Source organism: Amblyomma maculatum, chromosome 5, assembly GCF_055883805.1.
Source record: "Amblyomma maculatum isolate TAMU_Amacu chromosome 5, ASM5588380v1, whole genome shotgun sequence".
Classification (NCBI taxonomy): domain Eukaryota; kingdom Metazoa; phylum Arthropoda; class Arachnida; order Ixodida; family Ixodidae; genus Amblyomma; species Amblyomma maculatum.
This window is the reverse complement of record NC_139348.1, coordinates 31,123,013-31,144,926: the sequence shown is the minus strand read 5'-3', so window position 1 is coordinate 31,144,926 and position 21,914 is coordinate 31,123,013. Positions and strand designations below refer to the sequence as shown.

The 21,914-nt window shown below is 45.9% G+C and overlaps 1 protein-coding gene across 1 annotated transcript in view; it reads left to right on the top strand.

Moving 5' to 3' along the window:
* The window catches only part of LOC146187950 (uncharacterized), a 42,946-nt gene that overhangs the window by 13,594 nt on the left and 7,438 nt on the right, over nucleotides 1-21,914 (top strand). Inside the window, exons 2-3 of the mRNA XM_084604960.1 lie at nucleotides 10,244-10,372; nucleotides 18,879-19,025. Of these exons, the coding sequence (XP_084461086.1) occupies nucleotides 10,244-10,372; nucleotides 18,879-19,025 (276 nt within the window). The remainder of the gene's footprint in view (nucleotides 1-10,243; nucleotides 10,373-18,878; nucleotides 19,026-21,914) is intronic.

Here is a 21,914-nt window from a genome sequence, read left to right as displayed (position 1 = left end):
TTTTTTTATAATCCCCTTGAGTGCACCATAAGAGTACCGAACTGACAGAGCAGACGACCTACATCCTTACATGTTTTATTATCATTTACATCTTAATATGTATGTCAAAATACTGGCCTTAAAGCACAAGGTAATTTATTAACAAGAAAAATGTTGTACGCCTGAATTTAAAAACATTTTGTTCCCCGTTGTGCCCTCTGGCGTTGGGTGAGAATACTGAGCGCATGCGTAGTTGTGACGTCCTACCAGAGGCCAGTTTCAGCCGAGTGTACTCTTTACAGTTTCTTTATTTCTCTATATTAAGAGGCTCAAAGGTGGGTTGTTGAGTCACGTGATAGCGGCGCGCTTGAGCAACCTAGAGTTCGGTCAGATCTTGTGATAAAGTGATTTATCCAAATTCACACAAGCACCCACCAGACTGCTACAATCTCATGATTCCTCCTTTCGAGGTGCACTGCTAGTGCTATAGACCAACACCGTGTTTACAAACAAAGCAGGCGCTCGCGGCGTCGCAGCCGACTGGGGGTGAAAAATAGGGTTAGCGCCCATAGAAATACATGGAACCGAAATATTCCAAAGCAGTTTTCTCATTTCACGGGACACCTGGGATGTCCTTATTCGGTGCAGAGTAACCGTGAACATCCTAAAACAGATCGTGAAATTATGATATCTCATGACCGAGGCGAAGTATTTTTAAACTCGTGTGTCCTATGTGTCTTCATTTTGTCCTCGTCCTTCTCTGCGCTGTATTTTCCATCATGAATAACCAACACGCCCCGACACCTACGGTATTTTTAAAACACCGCGAAACGTATGGGGGTGCGAGTTGGGAGGTGGTTTGTGGGGTTTAACGTCCCAAAGCAACTCAGGCTATGGAGACGCCGTAGTGGAGGACTCCGGAAATTTCGACCTCCTGGGGGTTTTTAACGTGCACTCACATCGCACAGCACACGGGCGTCTTGCTTTTCGCCTCCATTGAAAAGCTGCCTCCGAGGCCGGGATTCGATCCCGCAACCTTGGGAACAGTAGCCGAGCGCCGTAACCACCGCGGTGGGTGGGCGACCCATAAAAACAGAAGTAAATGGAACTTACCGCAACAAGTTTCTCGTTTCGCAGAGCACCAGAAGTGGTGGCCGGTCGTTAAACATTGGCCAGCGCTTTGAAGAAGTATGCTGCGTCATTGCGGAGGCGGTCTTATTTTGAAACTCCCCGAATAATCTATGTTGTGAATCCAGACACTCCCAAAATACTTATGTAGCGAATCACGTAGTTTGTTTACAGTCTGATATGCTGCCGCATGGACTAAATTATCTTGATAATACTGTCCCTCAAGTGATACATTCTAGGCAGAATTACATTTAAAAGGCAGTTTTCAAACGCCGTACGACAATACGGGCCGATTATTATTATTATTTAAAACTTTAGTGCCGCCGATACAGGAGGTTCCCCTACTCCCCCACCCAGGTACGTAGACACGAATAGGGGGCTGGGACTCCGCGACTAGAAGCGCGCAAGGATACATTGATTCTTCGCGGCCTCAGCCGCCAGGCGGACGACTTCGTTTTGCGTCTCAAGGATTTCGCTTTGGAGAAGGGATTCCCAAACTTCCGTGTCATGAATGTTGGCCACAGCCCCAGGCGAAAAGGGGCATTGCCAGATTATGTGATCTAGTGTACCTCTCTGTGCGCAGTGTTTACAGTTTTCGTGTTGTCTGTCATCTACTTTTAAATGGTGCAGCCATATACCGGGTTGGGGTAATTTCCGGCCTGTAGTCTGCGAAGACTTTTGGCCTCTTCTTTGTTTAGCTCTTTATGTGGAGGGGAGAATGTTTTTCTGTTTAGTTTGTTGTATTCACAGATCTCGTGGTAGGTGTTTAACCTCTCCTCGGGTTCTGAGTTGTCGACCTGCTCGACGTTCGTCCGATGGTAGATATCTCAGGCGAGCGCATGAGCGGCTTCGTTTCCAGACGCCGATTCGTGGCCTGGGGTCCATTTTAGTGTGATCCTCCGTGAGATCTCCCTGGATTCGAGAATTTTCTTAGCCACGGATGACACTCTTCCTTTTGTCAAGTTCCAAATGGCTGTTTTACTGTCACTTATAATCACTTTAGCTTTTGTGCCGACGCAGGCTAGCGCAATTGCTACCTCTTCAGCGATGACTACATTTCTTGTTTTTATAGACGCCGTGATTAGAGGTGATCCGGCTCCGTCCACCACTGCTGCGATTGCAGCTCCCGATTTCCCGGTGGCTGCGTCAGTGTACGCCACGGAGTTTGGGTCAAGCTTTCTCATCTCCTTTTCGATGGCTTTGGCTCTGTCTTCTCTTCTCTCTTTGTTGTGAATGGGGCTCATGTTTCTTGGCATGGGTTGGATGTACAGGTTGGTTCTGCAGTTCTGGCTGAGGTCGATCTTGGGGTCCATCCTTCTGTCGTGCTGGAACCCGACCCATTCTAGAATTTGCCTTCCCGTCTCGGATTGACTGAGTCTTTCCATTTGCGCTATTCTTGCAGCTTCCATTATTTCCTCCCATGTGTTGTGTACCCCCATTCCCAGCAGTCTGGTCGTGGAGGTGCAGCTGGGAAGGCTGAGTGCGCTTTTGATGCTCTTCCTTATTACGACGTCTATTTGTTCTTTTTCTCTTACTGCCAGGTTTAGGTAGGATGTTGCATATCTTACCCTACTCATTATATAAGCCTGTACTAGTTTTAGCAGGCTCTTTTCTTTGAGTCCCCTGTTTTTGAGAGAGACCCTTCTGATGAGACTCGTTACTTGTTCAGCGTAGTTCTGTAGTTTGGCTATCATGAACCCATTTTTGCCGTCTACCTGGATGATGAGTCCAAGGATCCTAATTTGATTAACCTCGGGCACTTTTTGACCATCCACTGTGATTTCGAAAGTTGGCTTCTCCTTTTTGTTCGTGTAGATTAGTAGCTCTGATTTTTGCGGTGACCACTTGAGGCCTATATTTTCCGCTTACTCTGTGACCATTCTAGCCGCACGCTGGAGTTTCTCCTGTATTTCTGCATCCGAGCCTGTGTTTAACCAGATGTTGATATCTGCGTAGAGGCTAACCTTGATTTCTGGTATTGTTTTTAGCAGGGAGGGGAGGTTAATCATTGCTATGTTGAAGAGCTATGGCGAGAGCACCGAACCTTGTGGTGTGCCTCTGCCTGTAGTCCTGATGATTTGGGAATACGGACCGAACGAGAGTCGCGCATTGCAGTAGACGACAGCGCAGCTGGCGATACCCACTGCGGCTGCCACCAGCTCCCAGGCGTCTGCTAGCGACTGCGCCGGGGGTGCAATGCCGTCTGCAACTGTGCGCGGTCAGTTTATCATGCTGTGAACGGTCCCGCAAGTCGTCAGACTTGCAGTACTTGCAAGGGAATGTAGTGTGCCATGAAACATGATGTCCTGGCTTGATACAAGACGTTCATCAAAAAATTAGAAGGGTTCAACGCTGCTGAACCGAGTAAAATGTAGCGGTAAGTTGTGTTTACATGTGTTTTTATGGGTCGCCCTCCCAACTCGCACCTGCATACATTTCGCTATATTTTAAAAATACTTCGCCTCGTTAATGAGATTTCATACTTTCGATCTGTTCTAGAATGTTCATGGTTGCTCTGTAGCGACAAACGGGATCGTAGGTGCGCCGTGAAATTAGAAAATTGCATTGAAATTTTTCGGATCTATGTATTCCAAGGACGCTTAGCCGAGTTTTCACCCCCAACCGGCACAGCCGGGCGACAGAAGCTCCACCGCATTGCGCTTACGTCACAGATCGGTGTTTGTCTATAGTGATGGGATAGAAAAAGGGCTAAATTCCCCACTTAGAACAAGTTGGACTGGACCTTGGTTGGTGACGTACCCTGCGATGCCTGAGGGAACCAACCTAGTTCTTAGCCACTGTAGTTAGCTATTACTTTAGATTTTAACGCGATATGTGACTTAAAAACGCAGCCGTTAGGTGCCTGCTAACACCTGCCTCGGTTAGATGGGGATCTTAATCTGGGCTAGTTGACTCATTGCTTTTTCCACAGGTAAAGACAGGACAGTCCCGAAAAAAGGCATCACTCAATACGGGACCCACGCTGCTCGGCTAGCAAAACTGCCTTTAAAAAAAAAACTAAGCAGAGACATGACCGCGTGGGTGTATGAAGACGTAATCTCGCTCGCGGAGCGAAGAGTCTCACGTTTTGAAGCGAAAAGCTTCACTACGATGGTCAGAGACCAGCTTCGCTTATGCCGTATGCCGTATGCCCTACGCGGTATGCCACGACCGAGTGGCTTCACAGCCAAGCCCTCCTGCGCAGCCCCTCGCCAAGCTTTGCCGGCGTTGCAGATGCCAATAGAAACCAATGCATTTGGAGGTCATCGTATCACTAACAATCATTTGCTAGTTAAGGGGTGTTTATCTAACACTAATCAGACATTAACTGCTACTCAGAAAGTGCAAGTCATGGTTAGCTATCACTAGCCAATAGTGATGGTTAAACGTTTCGAGACGTCCGTAGTCGTCACATGGTGACGTCATTGGTCGTGACGCCAAGACTTCTGGGGACATCACCAAGAGATTCACGCATATATGAAACTGACTCCGCCGGGCGGTCCATTCCTGTGTAGTACATGCGGCACCTTTCATTTGGCGCTTCCTCGAAAGCCGAACCACGGAGTATATATAGAAATAGGCTAAAAATAGTTTAGTCACCCATGAAGGATGTCACGTCAGCTATGAGGAACAAGCGGGAGCGAGTGCGCTCCAACGCCGCCGGGTGACGCTTCTTGCCTTCCGCGAGTGACAGATGCCGCGCCTTTCCTTTCCTGTAAATGAATTATAGAACGCCGTTGAACTTAGACGTGCTCGACATGGAAGCCACGGAGAGTTCAGCTGCTGGCGAAAGGCGCACAAGGCTGGAGAAATTGACTTCTTCTGATTCCGAGGTAGTCACTGCTTTTCGCTACGTATATCCAGATATAGCAGAGCTAAACCATCTTTTTTTTTTCTAGTGGCGCGTTCCACCAAGCGAGCTGTATAGTAATGCCCTATATTTACTAAGGTGAAAGCCGTTCTAGGCTCGGGAAAAAATCCCGTGCGTGAGAGCTGTGCGCAAAATCTGCCATATTCTGCGAGACTCCAGAAGATTAGCTCTTGTCTAGCGTTCCTACCATCAGTAATGGCACAGTTGAACGTCCACCAAGGAACGCCACGCGTCAGAAGCGATGATGTATCTTCCAAACTGACAATTGGCAGAGAAAGTATTAGATACTGCGGATTTCCTTTCCTGTAAGCCAATTACATCAATATGAAGTACTACAACGAGCGCCGATAAGAAAGAAACGATGAGAGGCAAATGAAAGGAGAGGAAGGGTAGGCTTTCGCAATTCTTTTTTTAAACAACAACAGTGTACGAGGAAAATACACAAACAGGAAGAATGTAGAAGCGCTGAAGTAGATTTTATTCAGGAGCGCGTCAGAATAAATACGAAGCAATTGAAACGTGAAACAGGTCGGTTAAGATGCGGACCCACGAGCATCCTTAGTCACGGATTACCTTCGCGCATCATGGAATCGCAACCGCTTTTCAGATAACAAAATGGATTATGCGCTGCACATTAAGACCCCGCCTTCGCCTCGATAATTTCTCTTGTTATTTTACAGTCATGTTTGGCCAGGTTTCTGCAAGCGGAAAAGTCAGGTTTTCGGGCAGATTAGTGCTTGTATGCGCTGCACTGCTTTGTCGGAATGCCTGATGTGGTCTAACACACATTATAATTGTGGTCGTACAGCGTTTCACGGAGACATCGGCCTGTTTGGTCGATGTAACTTTTTGCTCAGGGCAACTTTATCCCGTATACAATTGCCTGCTCTCATGTTTGTTTTTGTTATGTTTGAATTGTTTATTTATTCTTAAGCACTCCTGAATTTCATCTGGTTGTAAGTTCAGCGCTTGTCCTTTCTTCTGCACCGCCGGGGTGGTGCAGTGGTAAGACGCCCGACTACTGTGCCGGAGTTCCCGGGTTCGAACCCGACCGCGGCGGCTGCGTTTCGATGGAGGCGAAACGAAGAGGCGTCGTGTGCTGTGCGATGTCAGCGCACGTTAAAGATCCCCAGGTGGTCGAAATTACTCCGTAGCCCTCCACTACGGCTCCTCTTTCTCTCTTTCCACTTTCATTCCCACCCTCCTCCCTTCCCTTACGGCGCGGTTCGGGTGTCCACAGAGCAATTGTGACAGTTACTGCGCCTTTCCCTTCCTGTGAACCAATTTAACCCTACCTCGGCGGCTGCATTTCGATGGAGGCGAAACGAAGAGGCGTCCGTGTGCTGTGCGATGTCAGCGCACGTTAAAGATCCCCAGGTGGTCACAAAAACTCCGAAGACCTCCACTACGGCTCCTCTTTCTCTCTTTCCACTTTCACTCCCACCTTCCTCCCTTCCCTTACAGCGCGGTTCAGGTGTCCACAGAAAGCAAGTGAGACAGTTACCACGCCTTTCCCTTCGTATAAAGCAATCAGTTTTTTTTTGTCCTTCCTTCTTGCCTGTGTGTTTTCCTGATGTGCGGCTCCATAATCAATGGCAAACAACTAGCACAATTATTAACTTTACTGAATCTGTTTGTGCCACATCCCCTCCTCTTCCTCTGATATCACCTTTAGGCACGGTAACGTTAAAAGTGAGGCAGTTAAGTCATACATATGGAGGAATGCATGAGGTTAGGATCTGTGTTACAAAGTAGACTATGAAATGCGTGCCATTTGTGAAGCGAAATTGGGTGACACCATACATAACGCTCAACAGTAACAAAAAATGTTCGTAACAATTTGGATACTGTTACGCAAGCTGGGCACGTCAGATATGAAGCGAGACATGACGCAAGGCCTTGCCTGGGGTAGCCGTAGGATGATGATGGTCGCAGGTTGAGGTCTGAGGATCGCACTTAGTGAATCCTTCTTTCCATCTGACAAGGCAAGCTTTTCCTCTGTCGTCGGACACTTCGTGTTCACGCCACTTATGAACAACGTAGGCCTTTATATTCACAGGGAGGCTTAGCACGAGAAAGACGAGGATAAGCGAGGAACAAAGGACGAGCGCTATCCTGTGTGCCTCTCTTGTCCTCGACTGTCTCGCGCTAAGCCTCCCTGTAAATCATGTCCTGCAACTGGCCCAGAACTACACTTTGCTTAAGCCTTTCGCTTTATTAAAAGTGAGCTCAAGTAGGTCGAAGACTACCAGGGTAATTTTGTTTAAGTAATGGTAGACTGAGATATTAATAAAAAATCCAGACGACGCACAGGGACGCGGGAGGTAAAATCCAAGGATAAGGTGTCTGTCTGGTACGATTTCAAGCCATAAACACGTTGACTTAGAAAGGGTTACACATACTGTACACACGTAGCGCATTTCACAAGTGAAGGGAAGCGGAAAGCTACAAATGGGCATTCTTCCCTAGGCAGCCATTAATCCGCCGAGATGTTCTAATATCACCGGGGTCTTCAGACCGCTCACTGTTATATTCCGCCAGGAACTTCTCTGGCCGCCTGATCGATGTAACACTGCACGACGAGGCAACCAACCTTGCGACACATTGTGCAGCTTGTGTATCATTGCGATTAAAGAGTTCATTCTGAATTGAATGTCTTGAGTTAAATTCGAGGCCAACGAAGTTGTTGCTCCGACAAAGAAGCGGGCGATGGTTTTAAGGTAATGCGGTGAGCACACATACAGAATTGTCCCTGGCTTTCTGCTAACCAAAATCCCGGCGGAGGTGGGCTACAACGAGCTTGTTGACCAGCCGTCAGAGCCCACCTGACGCCACGAATTTTACAAACTGGATCAAGTGCCGTTTGATACTATTTCGTAAGAGTTCATGGAGATGACGCGAATCGCCAAAAAATGCAACTCTGGCACAAGCAGTGGATCGGCTCCTGCGATGGCTCACGTCGTCATCACTTTGAACGCGGCGGGCTGTCGTTCAAGACGACGTCGGCGACACTGCTACTCGAAGTAATGCAACGAAACCAAGGGGTGTGCGGAGTCAGCAACTGCTTCTCGGCGAGAACGATATCACGTTACAGAGGGCGTTGGACATGACGTCAGCAGCCGAGTCAACACGATATCCTCAGGTTAAACTGCAAGCGCCATTACCTGACTTCGCGCAAATTCTCACGACGCCGAGCAAAGATGTTAGACGAAATCAAAACGACCCTGGGAAGCCGCATCGTAGTTCTTCCTGCTTTCTCTGTTCCGGGAAGCATGTCATTTATACGTGCCGCATGAAGAGTGCAACATGTAACTGTTGCCAAAAAAGACCTATTGAAAAAGCCTTCATAGCGAAGTGGAACGGTCTCAAGCAGCACGCACATCATGTGGAGCCTCACGACAATCCTTGCGCTGCAGAAGGACGTCTGTACACATTGAACAAACCTATCCACGAATATCATACCTACTTGCGCCATGCGACGCTTCTTGGATGACATTTCCCATATGATGGAATTCAACACCAGCGTGGAGATCTCGGTTATCAGCCAAGATACGCACAACGCAATATGGCCGGGTTAAGTCGCCGCTTCGCAAGGAAGAGAACTTGACGTTGCAAGGGTGGTTGGGTGAGGGGTTGCTGCTTCTGAAAGACACTAGTGATTGTCGCAACAGCAGAAAAGGGAGCAAAGCTGCCATTACTGTTCTTAAATGAGCCGGGTCAAGTCGGCTGGGACACAGCTATTTCATACTGTTGGTATATAGTTCTGTGAAATCCACGAGGTGTATGCAACACCGTTGAGAAAATTCTCAAGACCTACTTAAACGCACACTTCGAGGACATTTTGAACGATCATGTTGGGACACAGGGCCATCTTTCTGTCAAGCCAGATGCACCTCCTTGGTTTCAGAAGTGTTGACAAGTCCCGTTCGCACTGGGAAAAATCGTCCAGCCGCAGCTGCAAAGGCCCGAATGTCTAGATATCTTTGAACCAGTTCCGTCTTCCTCTTGGGCAAAGCTGGTGGGGCTCATTCGTTAAAAGCCGGGCTCTGCGCATATGCATAGACACCACGCTATAAAAGGGAACGTGAAATATTCATCGTATTTTCTTCATACAGCGCATGAGTTGATGGCGACGTTATGCGGGGGCAAAATGGTTACAAAGATACATCTTACACAATTTTATAAACGGCTGCGTGTGGATGACGCCACAGAAGGGGTGGTGACTGTCACCGCAAGCAAGGGACTTTTCAAGGTGAAGCATCTTTCATTCTGGGTAGCTTGTTTCAGAATTAACCTGCGAGCATAAATGTATTGTGACCCATGCTTCAGGAAATTTTATTTTCATTAGGCCCAGCGCAGCCTACATTTTCTCTCTGCCACCGGTGCGCTGGCATCGTTCCGACGGTGCCGGCTCCTGCGCGGACGCCTAACTCGCCACATATGCCACCGCCCTGATAAGGCCTAATGAAGCTGCGATGTTTGTATGCTTCACTGTGGCGTCGCGAAGCTCTCTACTTCTTTGTCCGGTACTGTTCCTTTCCTTCATACAGGTCATCTATAGTATGTTAGAAAATTGATTCTACCAATTTATTTTATATTTACTAAAGAGCCTTTGTGCCTTGCAGTTCTGTTTATGTTCAGTCACACTGTTCGTGGGTTATTGCCTGGGAGCAGCGCGCTCTGTTAGCTAAAGAAACTAATCTTAGATAAGGATAAAGAAGCTTATGGGACATGCATTAAAGTAATTGAAGTCCCGGAGTTTCGAACAGCTTCTAATTTTAGGGCATCAGAGATATTTTAGGAAACAGTTATGAACACTTTGAGGCGATTGGCCAACGGTTCCCATGTGTGGTGAAATTAGGCCTTCAAGATGTTCTCTGCGCATACACCGAGTATTTATAAATGCTATTTAAAACCGTTTATCTGTGTTTTTGCAAATATTGTGGAGAGCTGGAGCATGCTGTAAAGCTTGTTTATGAGAGCATTGATAGAAATATTTTGTTTAGAATGCCCAGAAACGTTCTACTCGAGACGTTTCTCCTGTGGTAAAAACAACCAAATAAGGCTACCATAAAAGCCAAGGAGACGCGTAATTGAATATCAATGGTAATTATTGAGAGGTCAGCCAACGGGACATCTGCGGATATAGTGACTGTTATTGCGAAGTGATAAAAAACTTGAAGAAATGCTTTCAAAAATTTCCTTCAATTTCTGAAAACGTACAACATTTGTGCCTGTGTATTATTTGCCCCTTATATGTCGCAGAGGAGACAACGACCACAGACTCCACCGATACGACGGTGCCAATTCATTCAATCTTGCCAGAGGTACTAATGCCAGCCGTACGGCCCGTGGTGCCTTCAACGTCTACCACAACCGCCAAGCGCTCATCTGGTAAGTGTGCTGGTGGCGTGTCGTAATTGGCTGAATGGCTATTGTGAATTCAAAAAACACGCGTTCGAGAACGGTGTAGAGTCATTTGCCAGTGACATCCTAGACACTTCAAGAGAGTGAGACGATACCGGACACTTCTACAGTGCCGATAATAGTTCCGGAACGAATGACAATACGCATGGAGCCTTCGACATCGCCTAGCACTAGCACGCACATTTCTCGTCCGTTTTGCAAGTGCAGCGGCTGTGTCTGGGTACTGGTTGGGTGGTTACTGCATCTATTGGAAACCGTAGTGAATGAAAATTGTGTTCTTGGTTGCACAATAGTAGAACATTAGCATTGTGAGCCTACAACTGCTGCGCTGGAAGCTTAGTGTGCTCGAAGCACATTTAGAGGCAGGCACAAGCTCTATTACATATCTGTATTTTAACAGGGTTAGCTCGTACTACTTACATTTGCCAGCTTATCGCCCATCTATGTCTCTCTAAGATTCAAGATGGCGACGAAGTAGCGTGAATATAGTCATGTGAAACCGATACAATGTCTACTGTGGCTAGAATAAGGAAGTGTGCGGAAAGTGTTGTCGGCTCTGAAGCTCCTCCGCGATACGCCGGAGGGGGCGCTCCAGAAAGCGCTCACACCCGCGTACACGTCATCTCGCTGTGCGTCCTATGATGGCTGGAAGTTATCGGCCGCGTTTGAGACGTCCCTTCAAATACTGCTACATACTTTACGGTCTTAAGGCGACTTTCATTTTTACGCAGCTTTCTTATTTTTTTTTACCTACAATATGTGGTGTACCAATTTAGGCTCATATCACCATCATCATCAGCCTGACTATACTCACTGCAGGGCGAAAGCCTATCCCATATTTCTCCAATTAACCCGGCTCTGTGCTAGCTGCATCCACTTGACCTCCGCGAACCTCTTAACCTCATCCGCCCACCCAACTTTCTGCCGCCCCCTGCTACGCTTTCCTTCCCTTGGTTTGGTTTGGTAAAACTTTATTTCCCACAGTAGGGGTCCTGAAGGACACTCGGCTAGGCGCTAGGTGTAGAGGGCAGCTCCCACGTCAGCACAGGAATCCAGTTTGTTACCCTAAGCGACCATCGGTTATCCTCGCTTCGCACTACATGTCCTGCCCATGCCCATTTCTTCTTAATTTGCACTAGAATGTCAGTAACTTGAGTTAATTCTCTGACCCGCTCTGCACGCTTCTTATCACTTAATGTTACCCCAACCATTTTTCGTTCCATAGCCCTCTGCATTATCCTCAACTTACGAAGAACCCTGTTGGTTAGCCTCCACGTTTCAGCCCCATAGGTGAGTACAGGTAAGATGCAACTGTTATATACTTTCCTCTTTAGCGATACCGTTAAGCTGCTAGTCATAATCTGCGAGTGCTTGCCAAATGGCTCCATCCCAATCTTATTCCTGTTATTATTCCCTTTTCATGGTCCGGATCTGCGGTTACTACCTGTCCTAAGTAGACATATTCGCCTACTACTTCCAGTGCTTCGCTGCCTAACGGAAATTGCTGTTCCTTCCCGAGGCTGTTGAACACTACCTTAGTCTCCTGCATATTGATTTTTGAGCCTACCTTTCTACTTTTCCTGTCTAGGTCATCAATCATTATTTGCAGTTCATCCCCCGAGTTATTTTGCAGGGCAATGTCATCAGCAAATCGCAGATTACTGAGGTATTCTCCACCTACCCGTATCCCTGACAGCTCCAATTCCAAGTATCTGAATACTTCCTCTAAGTAAGCTGTGAATAGCACTGGGGAGATCGTGTCTCCTTGCCTAACACCTTTCTTTATAGGGATTTTGTTACTCTCTTATGCAGAACTGTGGTTACTGTGCAGCCACGATATATATCTTCCAGCACTTTCACGTACGGCTCGTCTACCTCCTGATTTCGCAATTCCTGCATCACCGCCGAAGTTTCAACTGCGTCAAATGCTTTTTCGTAATCATTGAATGCTATGTATAAGGGCTGGTTATATTCCGAGCATTTTTCTATCACCTGGTTGATGGTATGGATATGATGAATAGTAGAGTACAGTTTTCGAAAACCTGCTTGATTGTTTGCTTGATTGCAGTCTGAGGTTGTCCTGATTCTATTAGTTATTACATTAGTGAATACCTTATACCTTACAGACAGTAAGCTGATTCGCTTTCTTATGAATGAGGATAATGTTCGCATTCTTCCATTGTTCCTGTACCGTCGATGACACCAGGCACTGCGTACACAGGGTGGCCAGTTTTTCTAGCACGATATCCCCCCGTCCTTTAACAAATCTGTAGTTATCTGATCGTCTCCAGCTGATTTCCCCCTTTTCATAGTTTCTAATGGTTTCTTGACCTTGTCCTTCTTCACTGGTTGAACGTCTGTTTTTCCCTACCGCCAATCTCATTACGGTAATGACTACTTTGGCTACTGTAGAGATCCGCATAGAACTTCTCGGCTACTTTGAATGTCTTGTCCATGTTCGCGATGACATTTCCCGCCTTGTCCCTTATCGCATACATCTGGCGTTTGCCTATGCCCAATTATTTCACCGCTTTAAGGCTTCCCCCGTTCTTTACAGCATGCTCAATTTTCTCCATGTTATACTTATATCGGTCACCTTGCGCTTATGGATTAGCTTTGATATCTGGGCCAATTCTATCTGGTCTGTTGGACTGGAAGCTTTCATACTGTGGCGTTTCTTAATGAAATGTTTCTTCTCCTTAGACAGCTTACCGGTATCCTCTCTAACTATCCTACCATCTACTTCTGCAGCCCACTCAGTAATGATATCTCTGAAATTATTGTTCATTGCTTCTAGGGTAATGGCGCCATCCTCAGTTAGAGCTGAATATCTATTCTGTAGAGAGATCCTGAACTCTTCTGCCCTCCCCCTCACCGCTAATTCGTTGATGGGTTTCTTTCTTACTAATCGGTTCCGTTCCTTCTTCAGAATTAGGCCAATTCGGGACCTCACCATCCTGCGGTCACTCCATCGCACTTTCCCGATTACCTCTACATTTTGCATAATGGCGAGGGGTTGAACACAGTATGAAGTCAATTTCATTTTTAGTCTCCCCGATAGCACTTTTCCATGTTCATTTCAGGTTCTTCCGTTTGCCGAGGAAGGTATTCATGATTCTTAAGTTATTGCGCTCTGCAAACTCAACTAGTGACTCCCTCCTGCTATTCTTAGCGCCAATGCCATAGTCACCTACTGCGTGGTCTCCTGCCTGCTTTTTCCCTACCTTGGCATCGAAGTAGCCCATTAGTACAGTATACTGCGTCTTTACTTTTCGCATTACCGATTCTGCATCTTCGTCGAAGCTTTCAACTGCCTGGTCATCGTAACTACATGTGGGTGCATATGCCTGTACAACTTTCAGTGTATACCGCTAATTAAGCCTAATTACAATGCCTGCCACCCTCTCATTAATACCATAGAATTCATCTATATTACCCGCTATATGCTTATTGATCAGGAAACCTACTCCTAGTTCTCGCCTATCCGGTAAACCTCGATAATACAGTACATGCCCATCCTTCAGTACAGTATATGCCTCATTCGGCCTCCTAACCTCACTAAGCCCTACGACATCCCATTTCATACCCTTTAGTTCCTCTAACAGCACTGCTAGACTAGCTAGGGTTCTAGCGTTAAACGTTGCCAGGGTCAGTTTCCATCATTATGCATTAATGTCTTTTTTGTTAGGTGAAGAAATACAACCCGTCTTCAAGGCCGGATTTAGCGCCATGGTGACGGTAAAACCTTGTTCGAGAAGCCGCTACAAGAAACGCTTGCCGCCAGTGGGTGTCGGACACGAGGGGAAGAGATAAGGGTTTTTTTGGCCGTAGCGGAAGACCACTAGGTAATTTCGGGAGTTTTATTCACCAGCTATAGGCTGCCAGTCTTTCAAGTAGCGCCTCGAATAGTGTCGTCTTCACCTTCTGACAAAGCTGGACTAAAGACTTTACTTAAACATCAATCGTCCTTAACAAAACGCAAAGAACCTGTTTAAATGCTTAGCTAAACACATCATGACGTCGTACAACAAAGCTAAATGAAGCAAAAGTCTTGCTAAACATGGTGCAATAAATTGCATGCGCATGTTCATCCGTGCTTAGCCAAGGTAAACTGCCACCTAATTGTTTTCGTCGCCACGAAGTGGTGGGCAGCTCTGATAGCTGAAATTTTGTTTGAGAGATTGTTTATTGGTTGACTTAATTTTACTTCGCCGAGTCCTTTATTTTGCTGTTTTCCCTCTCTCACCAAAGAGAAAAACACATCTCTGCAGGACAAAACAATTTCATTCCATGATATATTTGCATCAACAAATTTTTAAATTACGGCCATTGTTTTTATTTTGTATCCTATTTTCATCATCACTAATTACTAAGGAAAACACTCGGAATCGACATTCTTGCAGGGTAAAGATGCAATTTGTATACTTAAGTGAGGTTTTAGAGCTGCGGTCATTTCGTGCTCAAATTCTGTAAGCTGTCAAGCTGGATTTCGCGTGAACACTTTACGCTATCCTGCCCCTGAACACACGCTTAATGACTTCTCGAAGATACAAGACAGTAGAAGGGTTGTTCAGATTGATTTTAACTCGACCGTGCGCAAACATACCGTGTCGAGCTGTTGTAACCAACACGTTTCCACGCGTCCAGGGTACTCATGCCAGGTTCATGGCTAAGGCACACACTGCGCGTTGCAATCAGTTACACCTCACTGAAGTAATTAATTCTCCAGTGCCCATGCACGCATGTGATTAAAAGCAACACGCTGTCAAAAGTGGCCGTCGTGTCATGAGACTCCTCCTTTATTCTCCTTCGAGAGCGCTTTGGGGCATAAAAAGCACATCCGTAAAATGATCCTAAACGCGCCAGGCAGAGGGACCGCCGTCGACTGTGTAATTATGGAAACAGCTGTCAATAATATTGGCGCAGGGAATAACTTCCCAGCACGATTTGCGCTGGTTTTCGTAGCCAGGTAAACTAGTGATTCTGCGCCTGCTTCAGCATACACCCTCAAGCAGAAGTTTCAGAAAACATAACACAAGACGCTCGCATCAGGCAGCAGCAGAGGGTTCAAGCACGCATTGCATTTGCCGACCTAACGTGTAACCGAGAGAGGCACCGCTGTGAGGTGACAAGCATACTTCTAATATTCTAGTCCCTGTAAAATGGTGTCCACCACCTGGTCCACCATGTATGACGTCATGAACCTCCAAAAGCCACATGTCCCAGCCACACCCACCATCACTGCTTTACCTACTACGACATCGACCAGATTTATATACTCCTCCTGGAAGAGAGAGTGAGTGTGTGTGTTTCGCCACCAGGGGTCGGAAAATTGGCGTTCACCTTATTTTGATACAGGATTCTAATTTGTGGTAAACGAAATGGCACCAATAGTACACATAACTGTTTTTCGAGCACATGTGCGATCAATTCGCCCAGACGACTTTTGGTCCTAGAAATCGTCATTGGTTGCGACATTGGGAGGGCTGTGATGGGCGAACAAGTGATCGCAGAAAAGTGTGAGTGGTACCGAAGGAATCTTTGTTTCGTGGTGTACCCGACGGTATCCAAATTTCGAACCTAGATATAGGTTATCAAATTTTCAAGCTAACGCTCTTAATCGTACACCTTCGGTGGCCCAGCTCATTTTCTTTACGTCTTTACTAAGGGCAGAACAAATGTAGACTCTTTTCAAACTCTTCAAACTTAGCAAAATAAAGCCAGAACCGCATGGAACGTTTTTCGCGAGCGAAAAACGCGACGCGCTTAGCATCCGCACGAAAAAATGGAGCGGCGCTGTCGCGCCGCGTTTTTCGGATTATGTTGTTTGTATAGTCTCGGTCGCGCACGTCCCACAAGACGCAATGCTTTTCCACTTCAGTGATTAGGGCATCGTTAAAGGTTGTCTTGTCCATTTTGACCGAACACTACGCGCGAATGAACACGATTCGCGAATGCATGTGGCTCCTTGGACGCGCGCACCAGCTTTGCCGACGAAACAACAAGGTTCCGCAAGAAAGGTTCCGCCGAGATGGATGGATGGATGGATGGATGGATGGATGGATAGATAGAATATAGGAGCGTCCCCTTTGAAACGGGGTGGTAGCAGTAGGTATCATGCTCATTTTTCTCCCTATATCTCAATTATTGATTTAGGTTGGTTAACTAAACCATCATTCAATTTATTAAATTTTTGTTTCTACATTACTAACATTATGTCACTATTCTGCTTTTAAGCCCCCCATCTTCCAGTCGTTTTTTGCTAGTTCCCACCGCCGGTGTATTCACCCGGCCACTGGTATTTCTAAGCCCCAGAGCTTCAGGAAGAGTGACTGAGCCTGCATCGATTTCCGGATGGCCATTACATTCGAGTATAATATAGTCAGTTGTTTCACTGGAGTTACCACATACAGCACATGCGTCATCTTCATTGTTAAGTTTCTTTTTGTAGCTGCGTGTTCTAAGCCACCCTGATCTAGCTTCAAAAAGTAGGGAACTGCCTCTAGAGTTATCAGAGAAATCTTCCTTCCTAATCTGCCATTTCCACTTTCGGTATAATTCCACACTCTGTTGATTTTCCATCGAATTTATCCAATTTTTTCCTTCTGTGTTCTTCATCTGTTGCGCAACGCTCTATGCGCGGAGAGCAGAGCCATCTGTTTGCGAACCAAAAAACCAAAATGAAACGTGACTACACGGTGATTGGCGGCAGTGACGTCAGCGGACGCGCCGTGCGAGGCATTTTTTTCTACTCTTCGTAGAACCAGCGGCGGCGCAATTTCGTGGTGGCATGCGTCAGAATGACGCGCGCGTCCCACCATCCGCGCGGCAATCACGCCCTAAATCGCGCCGTACGGTTCCAGCTTAACAAGAATGCGAAATATTACAGGAGCGGCATCGTTTCAAACTTTTTTTATTGAGATCAATTCAGCAGAGATTCTCCTGATTAGTAAAAATAGGAGCGCAAGTAACGTTATATTAAAGACCGGACTGTTACGACGCAAAATAACATTTCGGGATGACTCGGCATCTTTTCAAAGCGGACTCAAGGGGCGCGAAATGCGCTCTTTTAATGCGAAAGCACTACGAACTGCAAAGCCGAGCAACACCCACTTTTGCGCCTGAGCCTCGTTTCTATAACAGCTGTAAAGCCAAGCATAGCATATGATTAACATGGTTTAGCGCCATACCTGACAACGGTCAATCCCCATTTATGACCTACAGTTTGACATTTTAAACCTTGCTGAAATTTTTGGTGAACCTTTGGCGCTCAATTGGACCAAAGTAAAACCCAGCAAATTTTTTTTTTGTCCAGCGTTGAATTTCTAGGAAAGAGATTCCCGCTATGAGAGTCAGATAATTTGAAGGTGGAAACAGTACGTGTTCGCTTTAAGGCCCGGCAGGCCGTGCAAGGCTTATGTCAATATCAGGCGAGCTTCGGTCTTTCGCTTGATCAGCGCATTATGACGGAGCGGTTAGGATTATTCAGCGAGACTTGTTGAATGCGCATGAAGCATAGGCGACAACGGCAATCAGCTGCTAATCTATTCCTCGAGCTTCTTTGTGGCAGCACCAAATCTTGTTCACCTATCTCATTGCTTGGCATTACCATCGCATCAACTCATCTCATTTTCTGTCCAGAAGGCTACTGAATATGGTACTCACCTGCGCTTGCCATAGATTGTTTTTTGTTTTTAATTGTGACATTTGCTGTGGTACTCTGATTAGAAGCATTTTGAATATGGGAAGTCGCGCGATAAGCGAATATTAGAATCGGGGCGCTATGGTTTTTGCACGGCTTAGCATTCTACTGTCGCCGTGTCTTGTGTCTTGCATATGTTGTAATTCCCGGCGAGTTTGCTGGTTCGCTCTCTGTATGTTAAAAACAGGAGGGATGCACTATTGGCTTAAATACGAACAGTGGACCGCATAACCAAGGTTATGGTCTAAACCGTCTAGTTGTCAGCATCCGAAATAGTTGAGCTCATCCGGTTAGTACCAGCGCTGTTTCCGCTTGTATATATATATTATCATGTTCTATATTCCAACGCGGTGGAAAATTTCGCTTATGAAAATCCGCAGTGAGAAGATAGGAGCCTGCCGAGGTGACATTTTTCGAAAGGATATATTGATTGTTGTCGCGAAGTTGTGAAACTATTTCAAAAGTTCCCTTCGAAAACGCTTCCCCTAAATGTGTTCAAAATTTGGGGCTATGTATTGCCCTCTTTTAGATATCGCAAGGGAGACACCATCAACTGACGCGGCCGATACAATGGTGCCAATCCCTTCATTCTCGACAGAGATAGAATTGCCGACCGTGAGGCCCGCGGTGCCTTCAACGCTTGCAAAACCAACTAGGCGTTCATCTGGTTAGTGTTTTGATGGCGTTTTGTCGTCGACTCGGAACCTATTCTGAATTCTGAAAAAGACGCCTTCGAGAATATTGCCGAGTTAAGTGCCATTGCCCTTTCAGACCATGCAGGTGGACCTTTCACCACCGACGCTGCTGAGACGACTCCAGATACCTTTGCAGTGTCGACAGTAGTTCCGGACGAAACGACAATGCTCACGGAGCCTTCAACTGCATCTAGCACTAGCGTGAACGTTCCTCTTCCTTTTCGTAAGTGTAGCGGCTGTGTCTGGTCCTCGGTTAGCTGGTTATTGGACATACTCGAAACAGTAGCTTATCAAAGTCGTATTGGTTGTTGCAACTTCCTCGTTATTGACAGATAGGTTAAAAAATTTTAATATCATAGCGATTATGACTGGCTTATTGCACTCGAAGCGCATGCAAAGGATCAAGACAAAGTAGTCCTCTATCAACGGTGCTGTTCATGCTTTATATGTTAAATCTGGAACGGAGGATACAAGAAAGTAACATAGGTTTTACCCTGTCATATAGATTAGGCGGAAAGACTGTAGAGCAGCGCTTCCTCGGTTTAATGTATGCAGACGATATCGTGCTGCTAGCAGAGAGTCTGGACGAATTGCAAACTCTAGTTAAGTATTGCGGAGACGAAGGGGATGGCTAGGTTTCAGTTTTAGCGCAGTTAAGTTGGGTCAGATGATTTTCAACGGCTCAACTGAGCAGGGTCTTAAAATACAAGGCCATGAAATACATAGAGTAGCACCATATAAATATCTCGGGCTATGGATAAATGAAGGATTGGCATACATTGAAAAGCATGAACGATCACTTAAGGCAAAAGGGCGAAGAAATGCCGGGATAATTAGGCATAGGCCATTGTCGGGATACAACAGGTATGAGGTTTTGAGGGGTAATTGAAAAGAAATTATGGTGCCCGGACTTACTTTCAGAAATGCTGTTTCGCGCTTAAAATCAGAGGTACAGTCGACATTAAAAAAAAATCAGAGCAGTCAGACGATTAGCACTGGGTACCCACGGCAAAACCACAAATAAGGCGGTACAGGGAAATATGGGCTAGCCACCTTTAGAAGTATGAGAAGCTCAGAGTAAAATATATGAGGAACGCCCGAGGAAATTGGACTGTAACAGATGAGCAGCTACAGTACTTAAATACCTATACTTAAAAGTCGAACTAGGAAACTACCCAGTAAGTATGCTGATCACAAGGACGAAGAAATAAATAGCGTTAAGATACAGGTGAAAAACACAGGAGGTAAAAATGGAATAAATTCGATAGAAATAAAAGGAAGTGAGGAACTATACCGAAAAAGGAAAATGCAGATCAGGAAGGAAGATTTCTTTGATAACTCAAGAGGCAGTAACCTACTTTTTGATTCTAGATTAGGGTGCCTTAGAACACGCAGCTAAAAAAAGAAATTTAACAATGAAGATGACGCTGGTTTTGTATGTGGTAACTCCAGCGAAACAATTGACCATATTATACTCGAATGTAATGGTATCCATCCGGAAGTCGATGCAGGCGCAGTCACTGTTCCTGAAGCTCTGGGGTTTAGAGATACCAGTGGCCGGGTGAATGAGCCTGCGATGGAAGCTAGCATAAACAATTGGAAAATTGGTGGCCTAAAAGCAGAAATTGACAGAATGTTAGTAATTTAGAAACAAAACTTCAATAAATAGAATGAGGGATAGTTAACCAATCAAAATCAATAATTAAGTTATGGGGGGAAAATGAGCATGATAGCAACTGTTACCACCCCGTTTCAACGGGGTGGTAAATTTTCTATCGATCCATCAGGTAAAATCTTTCTGGAATGCCAGCGGTTTCTACGTCTTAAGTAAGTTTAGAACGAATCTTGGTTCCAATCTAATGGAACTCAGCAAACTAACAAGAATGCGGATGATTACCATAGCGGCAATTATTCAATCATAATTTTTTTCGATCATAATGCCAGACATTCTCCTGAAAGGAACGTAAATTGTAGTGTAAAGAACGTGGTCATAGAGATCGGAGTTTTGCAATGCACCAGTAGCTTTCGAGCCGGCTCGGCACCTATTTCGAGGCAAACTGTATGGGTGTGAAAGACGTGCTTGTTTTGCGGACGCGCCCACGCGGACACAAGAGCTGAGGGATATTCTTGTCAATTGTCGTTGTACCTTAGCTGCATTGCTATGTTAAATATTATCCCAAACATAGCATATACCGGACGGTTTCTGCGGATTAGCATATGCCTGCTTATTGTCAAAAAGCTTTTTAGATGGAAGGTGCCTGTGGTCTGTTCAATGTCAGCGCACGTTAAAGTACTCCCGGTGACCGAAATTTCCGGAGACCTCCACTACAGCCTCTCGCATAGGTTGAGTCAGGTTAGAGCACACAAACTACATACATATTTTTTTACCTTGGAACTGCATCTGTGAACCACTGCCGAAATATGAGGCGATTCGTTAATGCACAAAAAAGAATGTCATTCCAGATTATGCTAAACAGTTCTAAAGTACAGAAAAATCGGTCCAACAAAGTTTAGCCTACGCAATGTTTGTCTATTGCCCATTTGAAAAAAGAATTCTCACTAAGCAAGTCACGTGACGAAGCAGCGAACACTGCGGTTTCGTTTACGCTGGAGGATTAATTTTACGCGCCGTGAAGTCACTGTTTGTCGTGCTAGGTTTAAGCGAACATCATGCAAGCGCCGGTTTTTCGCTTGATCAGTTCGCTATAACTGTGACGTTCGGCAAATAAGGCGGGAGTTGGTGTATCTGCATGATGCGACAGGGCGATCATCATCTGCTGAGCTGTTCCTGAAGCTGCTCGTAAGCCCAAATAATAAAGCGAATGTTTTGCTAGCCCCATTACGGGAACATGTGTCGCCACCGTGTGGACTGGATGGTACCCCAAAAAGAGTTCAATTGTCCACAGAAACGAGTGTGACTGATACTGCTTCTTTTCCTTCCTGTGAAACAATTATTAAGGCGAAATCTTTTCTAAGCTCATGGTGAAAATCTCGCGTCGGCGAGATTAGTCTGCGAGATGTGCCAGCGAGACTCGGCTAGTTTCCTTCGGTTTCCTGGAAACCAATTATAGAACGCAGGTGAAGTTTGACGCGTTCAACTGAACGCTGGTTG